At 44.5% G+C, this 16,060-nt stretch overlaps 1 protein-coding gene across 1 annotated transcript in view; it reads left to right on the top strand.

Moving 5' to 3' along the window:
• XYLT1 (xylosyltransferase 1) overlaps positions 1 to 16,060 on the top strand; it is a 371,622-nt gene that overhangs the window by 318,612 nt on the left and 36,950 nt on the right. Inside the window, exon 7 of the mRNA XM_012497124.2 lies at positions 14,606 to 14,822. Coding sequence (XP_012352578.2) covers positions 14,606 to 14,822 — 217 coding nt within the window. The remainder of the gene's footprint in view (positions 1 to 14,605; positions 14,823 to 16,060) is intronic.

The raw sequence follows: 16,060 nt of genomic DNA, 5'->3' as shown, positions 1-16,060 counted from the left end.
GTTACACCTTCTGGTTTGGAATTCTGATCTACTGTGTTCTAGCTGTGTTGCATTGGGTGAGTGACTTAACCTCTCTGAGCTGGTTTCATAATATTATGTGAAAATATTAATAGACCTACACTCATTTAGTCACTGAGAGGATTAAATGAGATGCTGCATATACAGCATTTGGCATAGTAAGTGTTTATGATGATGGTGATAGCGATGATTATGTCATTGTTAGGATAAGCACAGAACTAAATTGTTGCTGGTAGGAGAAAGAAATAGATGGAGAATGGGCCTGAATTGTGCCTCTAGGTGCTTGAGTACATTTTGTATAATTGATGTGCATCCGTAATTGACAGGTGGTACCCAAATGTCTTGGGACAACATAAGTCTTAGGCTAAGGAAATGTTTCTTACACCTCCCTCCAAGACCCTAAAACCCAAAGGTCTCTTGACAGAATAGCTCACAAGTTCCAACTCTTGAGCGTGAGTCCCCAGCTGGGATTTTCTCATTTACAGGAAGTTAGGGCAGTGATTCAGCATTAATTTAATAGTAAAACAAGCCAATGTCCCATTCACTGGCCACTTCCCTCTTTGTTAGCTGTGGCCTCACCTGCTGCATGAATAAGCCTACCTATAGCCCATCATCCATGGTCCCTCCCGAGTGACCAGAGCTGGGCATGGCTTGGCTCAAGTTCTTTCACTGGTGATGTGTTAGGGAGAACTCTTTTGGTGGGAAATGACAGAAACCCAGCTCAAACTAGCTTAAGGGTAAAGAACATTACCAGATCAGGTAACTAAAACATTAGGGCTGGCTTCAGGTGTGGCTAAATCAAGCTGTGCAAATTATATCATCAAGCCCAGACTCTCTATTAGTTCTGTTTTTCTGTGGGTACATTTAATTTTCTGGCACTGGGTGGGGATTATTGGCAATATATATTAGCCTCCTTTTATAGATAAGGGAACTGAGACTCAAAAAGGTGAAGTTACTTGCTCAAACTCACAGCACTAGGGCAGCAGGGAGGACTCACGCCCAAGTGAGGGTTCAGAGAGTCCAAGCTCATAATTCTCACGTGATGAAGCCTCTCTGTGTTCTAGGCCTGCTTTCTTCCAACGCACTGGTGACTTTGAGGCAGCTACTCTGCTTCTCTTGACTTCATTTTCTCCCTTTGAAAAACAAAGGGGTTGCATGAGAAAGTCTCCAAATTCCCTTCCCATTCTGGTATTTCATGTGTCCAGACCAGCCCTGGTAAAAGAGGAGGTGCTGGAGGCAGAGATCTTGAAAGACAGAGTGATGGGGATGAACAAAGGCAAGCAGTGAAATACAGAATAGGCCACGGGGTTCCTCGGTTTTTAATTCCACGTAGCTCCTAATAGCAATGTTGACCTTCTGTCTTCATCTCCAGCCTTCAGCAGCCAATTTGGACTTCTGGCTCCCACTGTGAAGAGATGCCATAAAGGCAAACTAGTATTCTAATAGCTGCCAAGTTGGTCCTGATTGTTTCTGTTATTAAATGAAGGGAAGGGTTGTGTTCACTGTTTCTCCTTGCTTTCCTCCGAAAGTAAAGTCACTAGATACATTGCAAGACAGGTAGCACAGTTGTCATTTTCCCAGGCAGCCTCAGCAGGGCTTGAAGAAGCAGGTGGCCACACGTTTACTCTCAGCCTGAATAATCAGGTATTTGGAAACGTCCCTACAAGTCCCTGGCCTTGGCTCAGGGAGCGTCAGAGAAGTTTTTCAAATCTCTGAAACCTGTTCAAGTCTCAGTTGTGGGGACAGGCCTCTTCCAGGGAGCTGGAAAGTGAAAACTGGAGTTTCTCTGAGACTTTTCCTTCCCTGGTTGATCTAATTTCTCCACTTCATCCAGGGTCACCAGGGCCCCCATGTTAGCCCTGGGACACAGTGTGTGAAGTGCCAGAGCATAGATGCTGGAGTCCAGCCACCTGGGTCGAAATGCCAGCTCTTCCATACCACAGCCGTGGGATGTCAGCAAATGACTTCGACAGGCCATGCCTCTGTTTCTCCATCTTTATAAAATTCAAATAATGATCATGGGATTGGGGAGATGGAGCATCCTCACTGGCCACAGGAAGGCCCCAAGCTGGGCGCATTCCAGGACATTTTCTCATTTCACCTTCATTTAGCAGGTGTTACCCCATTTCAGAAATGAATACAGCTGAGGTTTGAGAGTCGCTTTACCTTACTCAAGGTCCTACAGCTAGTGAACGACAGAGCTGAGATGGAACCTGGTTCCATCTGACTTTAAGGCCTGTGTTCTTTTATTACTCCATAGTGACTGCTTTTGAGAGGACCTGCAGGTTTATGCTCTTGAGGTGTGCAGATGAAAGAAAATCCTGCTGAATGTAAATAGAATTATCTTTTTGCATGGGTGAGGGCAGGTCCTTCCCCTACTTCCTAGGGTCAGCGTTTTGCAAAGTGTGTTTATGTGCCACCAGGACATGGGGGATTCTTTTGGGTCCTTTATAAGTGGGCATGCTATGAAAGTTAGGTATTGATCTTACATGTATCAACAAATTTATAAAATTAGCTGCTGCAACTCATGACTTATGGATATTATGCTTCGAATAAGGCTACATTGAAAGAAAACAGTTGAAGCTATTTAAAGTTGGCTTAGAGGTCGGGCACAGTGGCTCACACCTGTAATCCCAGCATCCTGGGAGGCTGATGTAGGGGGATCGCTTAAGGCCAGGAGTTTGAGGCTTGCACCGCTGCACTGCAGTCTGGGTGACAAAGCGAGATCATGTCTCTAAAAATAATAAAGTTGGCTTACAGCAGAATATTAAGGGGCCTCTTGTATAGGATGCTACATAAAGCACATAGCATAGCAGTTAAGAATTCAGGTTCTGGAGCCACACTGTCAAGTTTCACGGGCCAGCTCTAATGCCCACTCACAGTGTGTGACCTGGGGTAAGTTACGTGAGTTACCTGTGTATCAGTTTTCTCATCTGTAAGATGGGAATGATGATAATCATACCAATCCCATAGAGTCATTGCAAGAATTAATATATGGAAAAGCCCTTGGGGACAGTTAGTTGCGCCTATTAAGTTGATAATGATCATAATGGTGGTGGTGGTAGTGGTGATAATGATGGTGTTGTTGACTTGAGAAGAATCTCGATGATAATATACACATGATTAAGATTTTACAAAAATGTTCAATAACTCTTATGTTCAGTAACTCTCATGTCCACTGGGGACATGGGAGATTCTTTTGGGTCCTTTATAAGTGGGCATGTGATGAAAGTTAGGTATTGACCTTATATGTATTGACAACAGTATATAAAATTAGCCACTCCAACCTATAATTTATGGATATTATGCCTAAAGTAAGGCAAAGCATAGTAAGAGAAACAGCTATCATTTCAAATATAAGAAAGCCAGGCAGGTAGATTCCAGCCCCAGGTCAGAAGTGGTATAGAGAAGTTTCTCTCTCTTCTCTGGTCTGCACCGCGTCTGCCAGAGGCAGCACTCTCCTGTTGGAGGCCGGGATGGCATCTGAGCTGCCTCCCTAGCTCCGCTTTTCTGACACTGAACTAATCATCAGACCCAAACCTCTTTTGATGTATAAACAAGCAAATGTTTTTAACCAAAAGTTGGCAAATCAGTTGAGAGCCTGGCCAGGAACCTCCTCCAGGCAAATCCGCATTCGGGAGGCCCTTTGGTGCCAGCTTGCTTATTGAGAGAAGAGCTCTCTTTCTGGCTAACTTGTAGCTCCATGATTGATGCGAGGAGATCATTAATATCTCATCTCCAATAGGGAAAGCAGATTGCATTTCTCTTTTGCTTTCCTTAAACCCAACTGATGCGTTCATGACTGTTTGCATGTTCACTTTATTTAATCCAATTATAGCAGCCACATCAAAATAAAGTCTGGCATTATGTAGGCACCCATAACAAAGCTGCACATACATACCTCCCTGGGCCTCAGCATGTGTTTTTAGGTCATCTTTAGAACTTTTCTTCCTTCCAAACAATACGCAAAGAAGTTAGACAAAAGACTAGAGGGGAAGTACATTCCCAGTGTCATCTCTGAAACGTAGAGTATGATTTTTATTTTCTTCTTTGCATTTTTTATGTTCCAAACCATCTATGAAGGCTATGCATTCCTTTTATAATCACAAAAGCAGTAAACAATGTTTTTAAAAATACATGAAATGTGGAAAACCAGTTAGCCCTCAACAGACCTTTAGACGCTTGGCGATGCAAGCTGATTCAGAGACGTGAGCCCTGTGAAGAATGTGAGCCATCAAGCCCAGGTACTCCAGCCTCAGGATTCAGGCCACTGACTCTGCATTTCCACTTGAGCTTCTTTTTCTTCCCTCCTTGAATGTCAAACTAAGTCACCTTTCTCCACACAGGGCAGTAATAATAACTGGTACATGTGCCACTGATTATCCTAAGCACCTTACAGATATTCACTCTTTCTACAACAACCCCATGACGTAAGTGCGATCATCATCATGCCCATTTTCCAGATGGGGACACTGAGGCTGGAAAGATTAAATAACACACAGCTCGTAGGTGGCGAGACAGACTTGAAGCCAAGCAGACTGACTCCAAAGTCGGGGTTCTTTTTATTTTTCTTTTTGAGACAGAGTCTCGCTCCATTACCCAGGCTGGAGTGCAATCTCAGCTCACTCCAACCTCCACCTCCAAGGTTCAAGTGACTCTCTTGCCTCAGTCTCCCAAGTAGCTGGGATTACAGGCGTGTGCCACCATGCCTAGCTAATTTTTGTAGTTTCAGTAGAGATGGGGTTTCGCCATATTGTCCAGGCTGGTCTCGAACTCTTGAGCTCAAGTGATCCGCCTGCCTTGGCCGCCCAAAGTGCTGGGATTACAGGCATGAGCCACCACACCCAGCCTGAAGTCAGGGTGCTTAACCGCCGTACTGCACTGACTCCCTAAGGGTGCTGACTGCGGAGTTTCCCTCCATATCCAAGCCACGTGGACTTGGGGGTGGTATGTCACTTCCACCAATCAGTTCAAGTCGGCCACTACGAAGTGAGGTTGTGAAGCTGAGGACTTCCCTGTAGCTTCCTTTGTCAGCCACTGGGCCCTTGCGCTTTCAATTTTCTGTCACTCATAAAGGCCTTCCCCATAACTCCTTAGAGGACTGATTCCTTCTCTTTGAGCTTGCATGCCACCTGCTTCTCAGTGAAGCCTTCCGCAATGATCTCCACTAATTAAGTCCCTGTCTCTTTATTTTCTACCATTACCCCCATATTTGTTCCTATATAGCATGTAATTTTATATTTGTGTTTCGTATTTCTCGATGTCTACTTACTTATTAGAAACTTGTGGCTAGAGTGTGGAATGCAGAGCCTGACACCAAGGCTTGAATCCCCTCATTGCCACTCACCAGCTGTGTGGGTCTTGGGAAATTTACTTAACCTTTCTATGTCTCTGTTCCTTCATTTGTAAAATGAGCCCTCATGGGGTTGCAGTGAATTCTAAACAAAAGAATATACATTAAGTGCATAGAACAGAGCCTAGAATGTAGTATGTGCTCAATAAATGGTAGCTGTTATTATTTACGCTTTTTGTCTTGCCTAGAAGAGAGAGAAGGGCAGGGTGATGTCCATCTTATTTAAAACCATTTTCTCAGTGCATAGAGCAGGGCCTGGAATATCGAAGGTGCTTTCCAGTGCTGCTAAAGGAATGAATTCCCCAAGCCTTCTGGATCTTCCAGCTACTGTAGGATAAAGGAATGACAATTGACTCCAGCTCAGGCCCAGAAGGGGCACAGCCTACCCTGGGCCTGAGAGAAATGGCTAGCAGGGGCCCTGAGGAACTGCCAAACTTCAAAATCAGTGAGCTGAATCCTCGCGAGCTCATCCAGAGCTTGGACAGAATTAGAAGGATGACCAGGACACTTGTCACCTTCATGCCACAACCATGGCTATTGCACAACTAAAACAAGGACTTCTGTCCTTGGTGCTGAAATATCATTGCTCTGCCAGACAAAAGCATTTCTTCTTAGCCATGGAGGTGTCCTATGTACCTGTCTACCAAATCCCAGAAGAGAGAAGAGGACAGATAAGAAATTCACCTTGATAAAGGAAAAAAACATAAAGCATCGTAATGAACATTATGGAGGCCTTACTATGTGCTAAGCACTGTGCTAAGCCGTCCCTATATACAATCTCATTTGAATCATCACACCAGCTCTATGAATTAGGTATTATGATTACCATTTCCCCTGTGAGAAACCAAAGTACCACATGATTAAAGTTGCCTAAGGTTAGTAGAAGACACAAGACTTGGGCCAAGTCATCTGGCTCCAGGACTCAAAATCTTGCCCCTGCATCCCAATAGAATAATATTTAGCTGTGACTTTGTGCCAATAGAGAAAAATCTCAGGCAGCTAAACTGCCATTTCCTGAGCGCCTAGGAAGAGACGTGTGAACCCGTTCACATAGCTGACTGATTTCGTGCATTGTGGGTCTGTATGATTTATTCCATGACTTTACTTTTTAACTAAAACCCTTAGGTTGTACTTATGCTGAAGGAGTAATCTAGATTCAATGACAGATTACCAGACAGGAAAACAGAACAGGGGGAGATTTTATTTTTTTCTAGGCATTGTGACTTTGGATGTATCATTTGTACTTTCATTCTCAGGGTTGTTTTTTTTTTTTTTAATTTGTAGCATTAGCTGTATTAGCTGCTTGTGAAGATTCCTTCTTGCTCAGACATGCTGTAAAGTTGAAGAGCAGAGTTATTCCTTCTAAAATTGACAGTGGGACAGCTTAATTCTGGAATAATTCCATACTCAATGAATATACCAAGATTGTAGCCAGTGAATTAATTAACTGAATTGAGAAACTTCTTTATCATCCGCCTTTCTGAAGTTATTTCCAAAAGCCACAGATGATTTTTTAACTGACTTCTTCTCCCATGGGGGAGAATCAGGACTCCTTCCCACCCTCTGTCTGATTTACTTTGATGCTCAGCTGAGTAGATTTCGTCCCTGGGATGTCCTAATAGGATCATATTTAGCTGTGACTTTTTCCCGTAGTGTGCTAATAGGTAAAAATATCAGGAAGGTGAACTGCCCCTTCCTCAGAGCCTAGGAAGTAAAACTGAATGCAAATGATTTCATATTCGACCTCAGGTAGAAGACAGATGTCTTCTAGAGGTCTGGCAGAGAGATTCTTCCAGAGCCAACAATAAGCCCTTTTCTTTTGATTCTCTCTCATTTCTGGGCATTGTCTTTTTCAAGCATTAGAAGATCACAGATCTGTTGTTTCTATCTTTTTGGTGGGACTATGGTGAATCGGGGCATCAAAGATGGCAGAGTAGTTAAGAGCTTGCATTGGATCCAGCTAGACCTGCATTTAAATTCAAGACTTGTGGCTATGTGACCTTGAGAAAGTTACATAACTTTTCTGAGCTTCAATTTTCTTTTCTGTTAAATGTGTGTTAGAAGGATCTGATACCTAGTTAACGAATGTCTGTGACCTCCTGATTGCCCAACAGGTGTGGCTGTTACCCTTCTCTTTATGCATATATCCAGTAAATATTTATTAAGCACCAGTTGTATGGTAGGCACTGATCTAAGCACTAGAGATACGGCAGTAAACAAAAATAGACAAAAATCTCTGCCATCTTGCAGCTTACATCTAGTGAGTGGAAATAGACAACAGACTAAATAAATATCTTGTATATTGTGTTAGAAAGTGAAAAGTCCTGTGGAGAAATACAAAGCATGAAAGGAGGATTGAGGATGCCAGGCATGGGGGAGGGATGTCATCCTTAGGTAAGAACGGATTGATGGTTGAGTCGGTTCATTGCTTGGGTGAACAGCGCTTACTAAACACTTTGCGAGGCCCTGTGAGAAGCATCATCCATCACACTTTGCAGCTGATTCAGGAGCCTGTCAAGACAGGTGTCACAGGGCTCATCTTACAGATGAGGAAACTGGCATTCAGACAGGTTAAGCCAGCCCCACACCTCATAGCCTGTGAATGCAGAGGCAGGATTAGTACCTAGATCACCCAGTGTCTGTTTGCTGTAGTGTCACCTGTTACCCCAGTTGCCCCAGGTAACCTACTCAATGGGAAATGAAGAGGAAGAGCGCATCATTGGGCACCTTTTGTATATTGGGCTTATTGCTACAGATCTGCACTTCACGCCTCAGGTGAGAGAGCCATGCGCCCCTTGTTGGTGAGCCATATTTTATAAAAAGTCATTCAGGTATTCACTGACTTACCTTGCCTTCCAATTTTACCTTTTCAAGTTATGGTAAAGAAAGGGAAGAAAAAAAATGCAAATCCCTGCCCAAACAGCTGATGCCTCTCCCCTGGTAGACACCCCATTGCTGGGCCTCTGCCACCATCTCCTAGTCCAAGACTTAAGTCCCCATTCACCCCTGTGACTCCAGAAACTTTTCTGAGACCTGGGGAATTGGTTGTCTCCATTTACTCTTAGTTAACCAAAGCATGCGTTTGCAGCATATCAGTTTTTGAATGCGGTAAATACAGCAACCCATCTCCCAATCCCATGAATATTTCATTTTGGAGATGACTGCATAAATATTGTATTTGAATATTATGGTCCAGGACATCACATGAAAATTGCAAGACGATGCTATTATCCCATATAATGGAACATGAAATTAAAAACCTGGTGAATGGAAAGAGAAATTTTGCTAGTCCTCTCACCTGTATTTCTTGTCTGTCTCTCTCTCACTGTTAGTCTGGTAACCATGTAAGTTTGAATACAAATTATCTAAAATTGAAAGTTTCAAGCACGGTTAAGTGCATCCATCGACTGGACATTTTTGTATAATTAGCACTAGCCAGAGTCAAGGCAGGGTTTTATTTTCCTGAACTCAGGGGCTTCCTTTGATGGCCCAGTTAGAGCTCAGTTACATTTCAGTGGGTTAATACTGTATTACGAAAAATCTTTGCTGAGTTCCTCCCTAGCAAGAACATGACTTTGCTAATGAGCTTGGATTATCTGTCTTCCCCTGTCTGTCTGACGCCTATAGGGATTTAACTTTACAACCCAGACCTAGCCCAGTTTTGTATTTGACCAGGGGGGAAACTGAGACAGAGGACTCCTCTCCAGCAAGAACATGGCTTTGCTAAGGAGCTCGGATTTTGCGTGTGGAAAGATGTGTTAGAGAAAGAGCAAGACCCGTGACATAGGACACCTTGGGTCTTTTGGTTGGTTCTACCCTTGTGTTGAGTCCTCTGTCTGTCCTTAGAAAAGTTGCCAGTCTTCTCTGGGCTCCCGTGTATCCATATGAGATGTGTTGCTTGCCCCATGCCCTTTTCCTGAGTATAACAACGTGACTTATAGAATGTCAAAGCTGGAGAGTACCTTGGGAATTACCTAACCCAGGATTATTGTGACTGGACCGATGGCTTATGGGCTGGATTCATCCTAGAGAGATGTTTTATTCAACCAGAAATGCCTTTTTGTTTTAAAGGAGTGGAGGTGCATTTCAGAATGTGTGTCCTTCACTTCTTTGCTAATTTCATCACTCCTTGTTTTTTCGTATTCAGGCTGCTTCACACGCTTCCATTATCTGTTTGACCACCCTATAGGGATCTAACTTTACAACCCAGATCTAGACCAACTTTGTATTTTACCAAGGAAGAAACTGAGACTCAGAGAGGACTCCTTAACGTTTTGAAGTCACCCAGCTGGTGACAGGTAAAACCACACTGCCCCAGAGATGAAAAGCACATTTCAGCCGAATTAAGTCTGTTCCCTGCCACCATCGTCATCATCGCCATTTCATTACACCATCATCCATTTTGTGATGACTTAGATGTATTGTGTCATTATCTTCCACAGTAGCCAATATCTAGAGGTGGGTTTTCTGCTCGTGCAGAAAAGAAAGTGCTCAGAATGTAGGTTTACTAATGAGGTTTCAAGTAATTCCCTTGAGTGGATGTCAGTGGATTTGTGGGAAGCCCAGTGAGAGGGAATTCTTTCTGGAATTCAGCATGACTACCAGGGCAGGACCATCTTCAGCTTCCAAACCCTGAAATCTCCTCATCACAGTAGACTTTTCTTGAGCAGCTGACCTGCACTGTCCTAGGACCTGGAAGGGAGGCACAAAGTCTAGAGCCAAGGTGTGTTATAGTGAGAACAAAGGCTACCTGCGAGGAGACAGGTTACTCCAGTCTGAAGACAGAGTAATGAGGTCTGTTGTAGAAATGCAGACAGCTCTAGAACTCTAAGCAGACTGACTTAGTGGAAGCGGAGGCATTTTTTGCCACAGTCCTGGCTACCTGCCCTGTCAGAAGCCTAAGAACCTCCCCACACATCATGGTTGTGATGAAGTTGAAATCATTCAGGCATGTATTAGGACTTTGTCAAACCCAAGTGAGGAATCTTATCTCAAAAATGCCTTAAGCACATAACACACAAGTCTGAGAGAGGGTCAGGCACAGTGAGATCCAGAATCTCAAGTGAACCCATCAAGCCCTTGGCGCTGTGTCTTTCTGTCTCCTATTTCCAGTTTGCTCCATTGTCAGACAACCTCTATATTCATGGTGATGAGATGGCTACCAGCAGCCCTAGGCTCATATCTTCCCTGCCAGAAATCTCATAGAAAAGCCTCTCCTTCTCAGTAACTCCAGAAACAATCCAAGACCTAGTCTCAGACCCAGCTTGCATTGCTGGCCCATCCCTGAACTGATTATAAAGGCCAGACAGATGGGATGCTCTGATCCATCCTGGGTCTTGTTCCCACCCCTGGTGCTAGGAGGAGGATACAAACCCAAGTAAACTGAGAGTTAAGGATGAGTCCAAAGCAAAGCAAGATGTGGTTCCCAGAAAAATCATAAATGGATGCTGAGCAGGCAAAAACAAGGCATGGAGCACCGATACCTGCTGCAGCATGGATGAACCTGGAAAACATTATGCCAAGCAAAAGATGCACACACAAAAGGCCATATATTGTATGACTGCCTTTATCTGAAATATCTAGAATTGGTAAATCTATAGAGGCAGAAGACAGACTGATGGTTACCAGGGGCTAGCATGAATGGGGAGTGGCTGTGTAATGTGTATGGGGTTTCCTTCTGGGGGCTGATGAAATGTTTTGAAGCTAGGCAGACGTGACAGTTTGACAACATTGTTAATGAACTAATTCCACTAAACTCTACACCTTAAATGCTTAATTTTAAACCACTGCTGTTATAGCAGAGCCCCTGGTCCCCTCCAGTCTGCATGGAGCCTGCATGGAGTAGGCACTGGGTGCTGTCTGTAGCAATCCACACAGTGCCTTTGTGGAAAATAGAAAAGGCAGCTCTTCCTTGAGACACTTAGATCCCCTTGATCATAAAATCATTTCTTGGTCTCTTGTTTGTTTATATTGTGTGGATGTCATCTTTATTAAAAACGTATGACTTTTTCAATCCGTGTCATCTGCCCAGAGCAATCTCCCAATTAAGCCAAACTGGTCTGCTCCCCAGATCTCTGATGAGTCTGTTTTCTGTCTAGAATGTCTATTTTCTCTCCTCCCTGCCCCTCTCCCAACCTGACTCAGGCCCTGCCTCATCCATGATGCCATCCCTGATCACCAACCAAGTCCACAGCATGCTGGCTTTTCAGCCTTACTCTAGTCCCCATTTTTCCAGAAGTTCCTCGAAACTCATTTAACCTATGGTTACACGTGCCTGTATCATATTTACCCAGTCAGACTATGAGTTCCTAGAAGATAAAGCCTGTGGTTTATAGTGTTTCCTGTCTTTCACTGTACCCACCACAAGCCTGGGGTTGTGGTAGGTGCTGGACATGCATTTGCCTATTGATGGATTGAGTATCTATCCATTCTGCGAATACTCACTAAGCACTTACCGTGTGCCAGGCACTAGTGATGAGCAAAAACAACAACCCTAGCTCACATGAAGCTTGTAGTCTACTGGAAAGGGTAGACAGTAATCACAGAATCACAGAAATGTGCTATGGCAAGTTGCTGAGTTCATACACATGTAAAAATGGGTTAATAAAAGTACTGTCTCTGGGGTTTTCATGACAGTTAAAGTAGATAATCCATATAAAGCCCTTGGAATAATGCTCATATGTTTTCGTTGCCATGGTGATGGTGGTAGTGATAATGGGGATGAAGATGGTGGTGATACTGAAATTGGTGATGATGGTTGTGATGGTGATGGTGGTGATGATGACAATGATGGTGGTGATGACGGTGGTGATAATGAAAATGGTGATGATGGTAGTAATGACAACGATGGTGATGATAATGAAAATGGTGATGATGGTAATGGCAATGATGGTGCAAGAAATTACAGTGTTGTAAGACTGTAAGGACTGAGAGAGTAACTTTTGGTCTGTAGTCTGATCGATGAATTGAAGTTCACTCAGGGAACACTGAAGGGGAGAGGAAGAAGACGATCATTCCCAGCACATACAGAATCCATGACCAGAAGGCACTTGTGTAGGGAAGCTGTGGTGGTGTGGAGAAGCATTCATACAATAGAGTTATTTATAAGGGCTTGAAAAATCCAGAGTCCTGGTCATGTGTCAGGGCCAGCAGGCTGAAGGAGCAGAAAGATCCCTGAGTTCAACTCTAGACTGTAAGCTCCCATCTAGATAACTAGTTCCTTAGGAGCAGAGGTTGTCCTTACTTCTCCTTGGCCCCCACCATGGGCCAGCACAGTACTTGGCACATAATATGTGACAATGGTGATAGTGGTGGTGATAATGAAGATAGAGATGATGATGATGGTGGCGGTGACAGTCATGATAATGAATATGGTGATGATGGTAATGGCAATGATGGTTACGTGTGCAATGAATGCTAATTGCTAATGGACAGAGTGTTTGGCCCAAAAGGCTTCGTTCTAGCTCTGTCCACCCTCCCAACATGCCCGCGTCACCAGCTCTGGGACCTGAACAGCTTTGGTTTCTGCATCTACAAAATAGGAAATGCCAACTCTGCCCAGCCTGCCTTGCAAAATTCTAAACAAGATCATTATATAGTTACTAGAGTAGGAGTTATTAATCTAGGGTTCATGGGAAAAATTCAGGGGAGGTTCGTGACTTTGGATGAGAAGAAAATGATATCTTTTTTCATGAAATTTCAACTGAAATCTAGTTAAATGTAGGTAACAAATCACAGTAGTATTAGCAGTAACTGACTCAGTCACCAGTAGGAATCATCTATTTTCCTATCGCATTATAGTTGGTGCAGATACCTCTAAATGTCATTTATGCTCACCACTACTTCAAAATTTCACGAGTTAGGCCGGGCACAACGGCTCACACCTGTAATCCCAGCACTCTGGGAGGCCAAGGTGGACAGATCACCTGAGGTCAGGAGTTCGAGACCAGCCTGGCCAACATGGTGAAACCCCATCTCTACTAAAAATACGAAAAAAAAAAAAAAATTAGCTGTGCAAGGTGGCATGTGCCTGTAATCCCAGCTACTCAGGAGGCAGAGGCAGGAGAATCACTTGAACCCAGGAAGTGGAGGTTGCTGTGAGCCAAGATCATGCCACTGCACTCCAGCCTGAGCTACAGAGTGAGACCCTGTCGCAAAAAATAATAGACTTGCCATGATATCTTGCCATGATATCATGCCATATCTTGTTATTTAACGTATTAATAAAGAAACACATATATTACCATACATTCTGTGTTTTAAAATGTATTTTGTAATCCAGGCCCCATGCAGTAGCGCACACCTATAATCCCAGCACTTTGAGAGGCCAAGGCGGGAGGATTGCTTGAGGCCAGGAGTTTTACGCCAGCCTAAGCAACATCGTGAGACCCCGTCTCTACAAAAAATTTAAGCAGCAGCCAGACATGGTGGTGCTTGCCTGTAATCCCAGTGCTTTGGGAGCCTGAAGCCAGAAGTTCAAGACCAGTCTAGGCAACATAGTGAGATCCTATCTCTACAAAAATAATTTTAAAAATCAGGCAAACATGGTGATGCATGCCTGTAGTCCTAGCTACTCAGGAGCTGGAGGCAGGAGGGTCACATGAGCCCAGGAGTTTGAGGCTGCGGGGAGCTAGGATCACAGCAGTGCTCTCCAGCCTGGGCAATGGAACACGACCCTGTCTCAAAAAATAAAAATTTAAAAAATGTTCTAATCCTGTATATAATGTGTGAGTCAAGAAGCACAGGCATTACTATATATCAGAACTTTGGTGGGTTTTTATTTTTCGCTGTTTCATAACCCTGCATATTCTGTTGTATGCATTGAAGAGCACTGTTCTGAGACAAGGGTCCATAGTCTGCATTCACTAAACCGCCAAGGCTTCTATGGCATAAGGAGGTTGTTGCCAAAGTTGTCTAGAGAAGGAGTAGCTGTAGCAGATCATCACTGTCATCTGACTGTGCTGGGTAAGTCCCCTGGGCTCTCTAAGCCTCAGTGCCCTCATACGAAAATTGGGGGTCAAATAGTACCTGCATCGTAGGGGTAAATATAGTGGCGTGCCTCACTTGTGGGGATCAAGTGATAAACTCCACGCAGAGCCCTGGGGCAGTACCTGGCACACAGCAGGCACTCAATAATTGCCATCATTGCCATGATTGTGTTGTTTTGTTTGGACTCTGGCTGGCGTTCTGTCTTTCAGGACACCTCTGGGCTAAGGGCAGCTTTCTCTCTTCCAGGTTCATTCGGAAGCAGGGCCTGGATCGGCTCTTCCTGGAGTGCGACGCTCACATGTGGCGCCTGGGAGATCGGCGGATCCCAGAGGGCATCGCCGTGGATGGCGGCTCGGACTGGTTCCTGCTGAACCGGAGGTTTGTAGAGTATGTGACCTTCTCCACAGATGATCTGGTGACCAAGATGAAACAGTTCTACTCCTACACCCTGCTTCCTGCCGAGGTGAGTATCTGGGAAAATTTTCCCAAGAAAGGTAGGGGCTTGTTCTAGCCTTTGTGGCAAAGCAGATGCTGAATTTTTGGCAAAGAGATTCTGGGTCCACCTACATTGTCGTCTACACATCCAGACATCCTTGCTGTCTTAGCAGGATGCCTGGTCTCCCTCCAGTCTGCACAGAGGCTGCGTGGAGTAGACACACGGTGCTACCACCAGCAGTCCACACAGTGTTTTTGTGCAAAATAGAAAAGGCAGCTCTTTCTCAAGATACTTGGCTTCCATTGGTCATAAAAATCACACGATATACAGATTTTGTTAGAATAAGAACCTTACTGCTATTCTCCAGAAAACTGTTATTTAAAAACCCCTCCTGATACCCACAATGCTGATGGCACCCCTAAAAGGTATGTAGTGCGTAACCTGTACAACTGTATATGCTAACCTTTTCAGGACACACTCACATCAACTTTTTTTTTACAGTCTCCCTCTGTCACCCAGGCTGGAGTGCAGTGGTTCAATCTCTGCTCACTGCAACCTCCACCTCCTGGGTTCAAGCAATTCTGCTGCCTCAGCTTCCCAAGTAGCTGGGATTACAGGTGCCCACCACCACACCCAGCTAATTTTTGTATTTCTAGTAGAGATGGGGTTTTGCCATGTTGGCCAGGCTGGTCTTGAACTCCTGGCCTCAAGGGATCCTCCTGCCTCAGCCTCCCAAAGTGCTGGGATTGCAGGCATGAGCCACCATGTCCGGCTGCCACATCAACTTTTGACACATCCTTTACAGTGACCAATCACGTAATGACCATCTTTTTACACCAAGCATGCCTTTTCTCATGTTGAACATTGCTGTATTATTCCCTGAAGAAAAGGGTGTTGGTTTCATGAGTCATACTCCATTAAAACAGTCCCAGCCCCATCTAGAAGTGGGGAGGGGATCCAGTTCTGAAGGACTGTCACTGACATTCCCTTAGCTGCCTGCCTGTCAGAGCTGGGTTGAGGGATTCCAGATTCATCTTCCTGACCTCCAGGTTGATTGCATCCTCATTTCCAATCTAGCTTGAGAAAAGTGCAGAGCTGGTTCCATTTCTATTGAGTCTGTGGCATTTCTCCTGAATGGTCCCTTGTTCCTTCCCTGGACCACGTAGGCTATGTGTGTTTCTGCAGGCCACACACCCAGCACATCTCTTGCCTGTGTCTGGGGCAGTGCCAAGCTCCGGGGAGGGCTGACTGCCCCCGTCACCCAG

The sequence above is a fragment of the Nomascus leucogenys genome, chromosome 18 (assembly GCF_006542625.1).
Source record: "Nomascus leucogenys isolate Asia chromosome 18, Asia_NLE_v1, whole genome shotgun sequence".
In the NCBI taxonomy this organism is placed as follows: Eukaryota; Metazoa; Chordata; class Mammalia; order Primates; family Hylobatidae; genus Nomascus; species Nomascus leucogenys.
The sequence above is the reverse complement of the archived record's forward strand: the minus strand, read 5'-3'. Positions and strand labels throughout refer to the sequence as shown.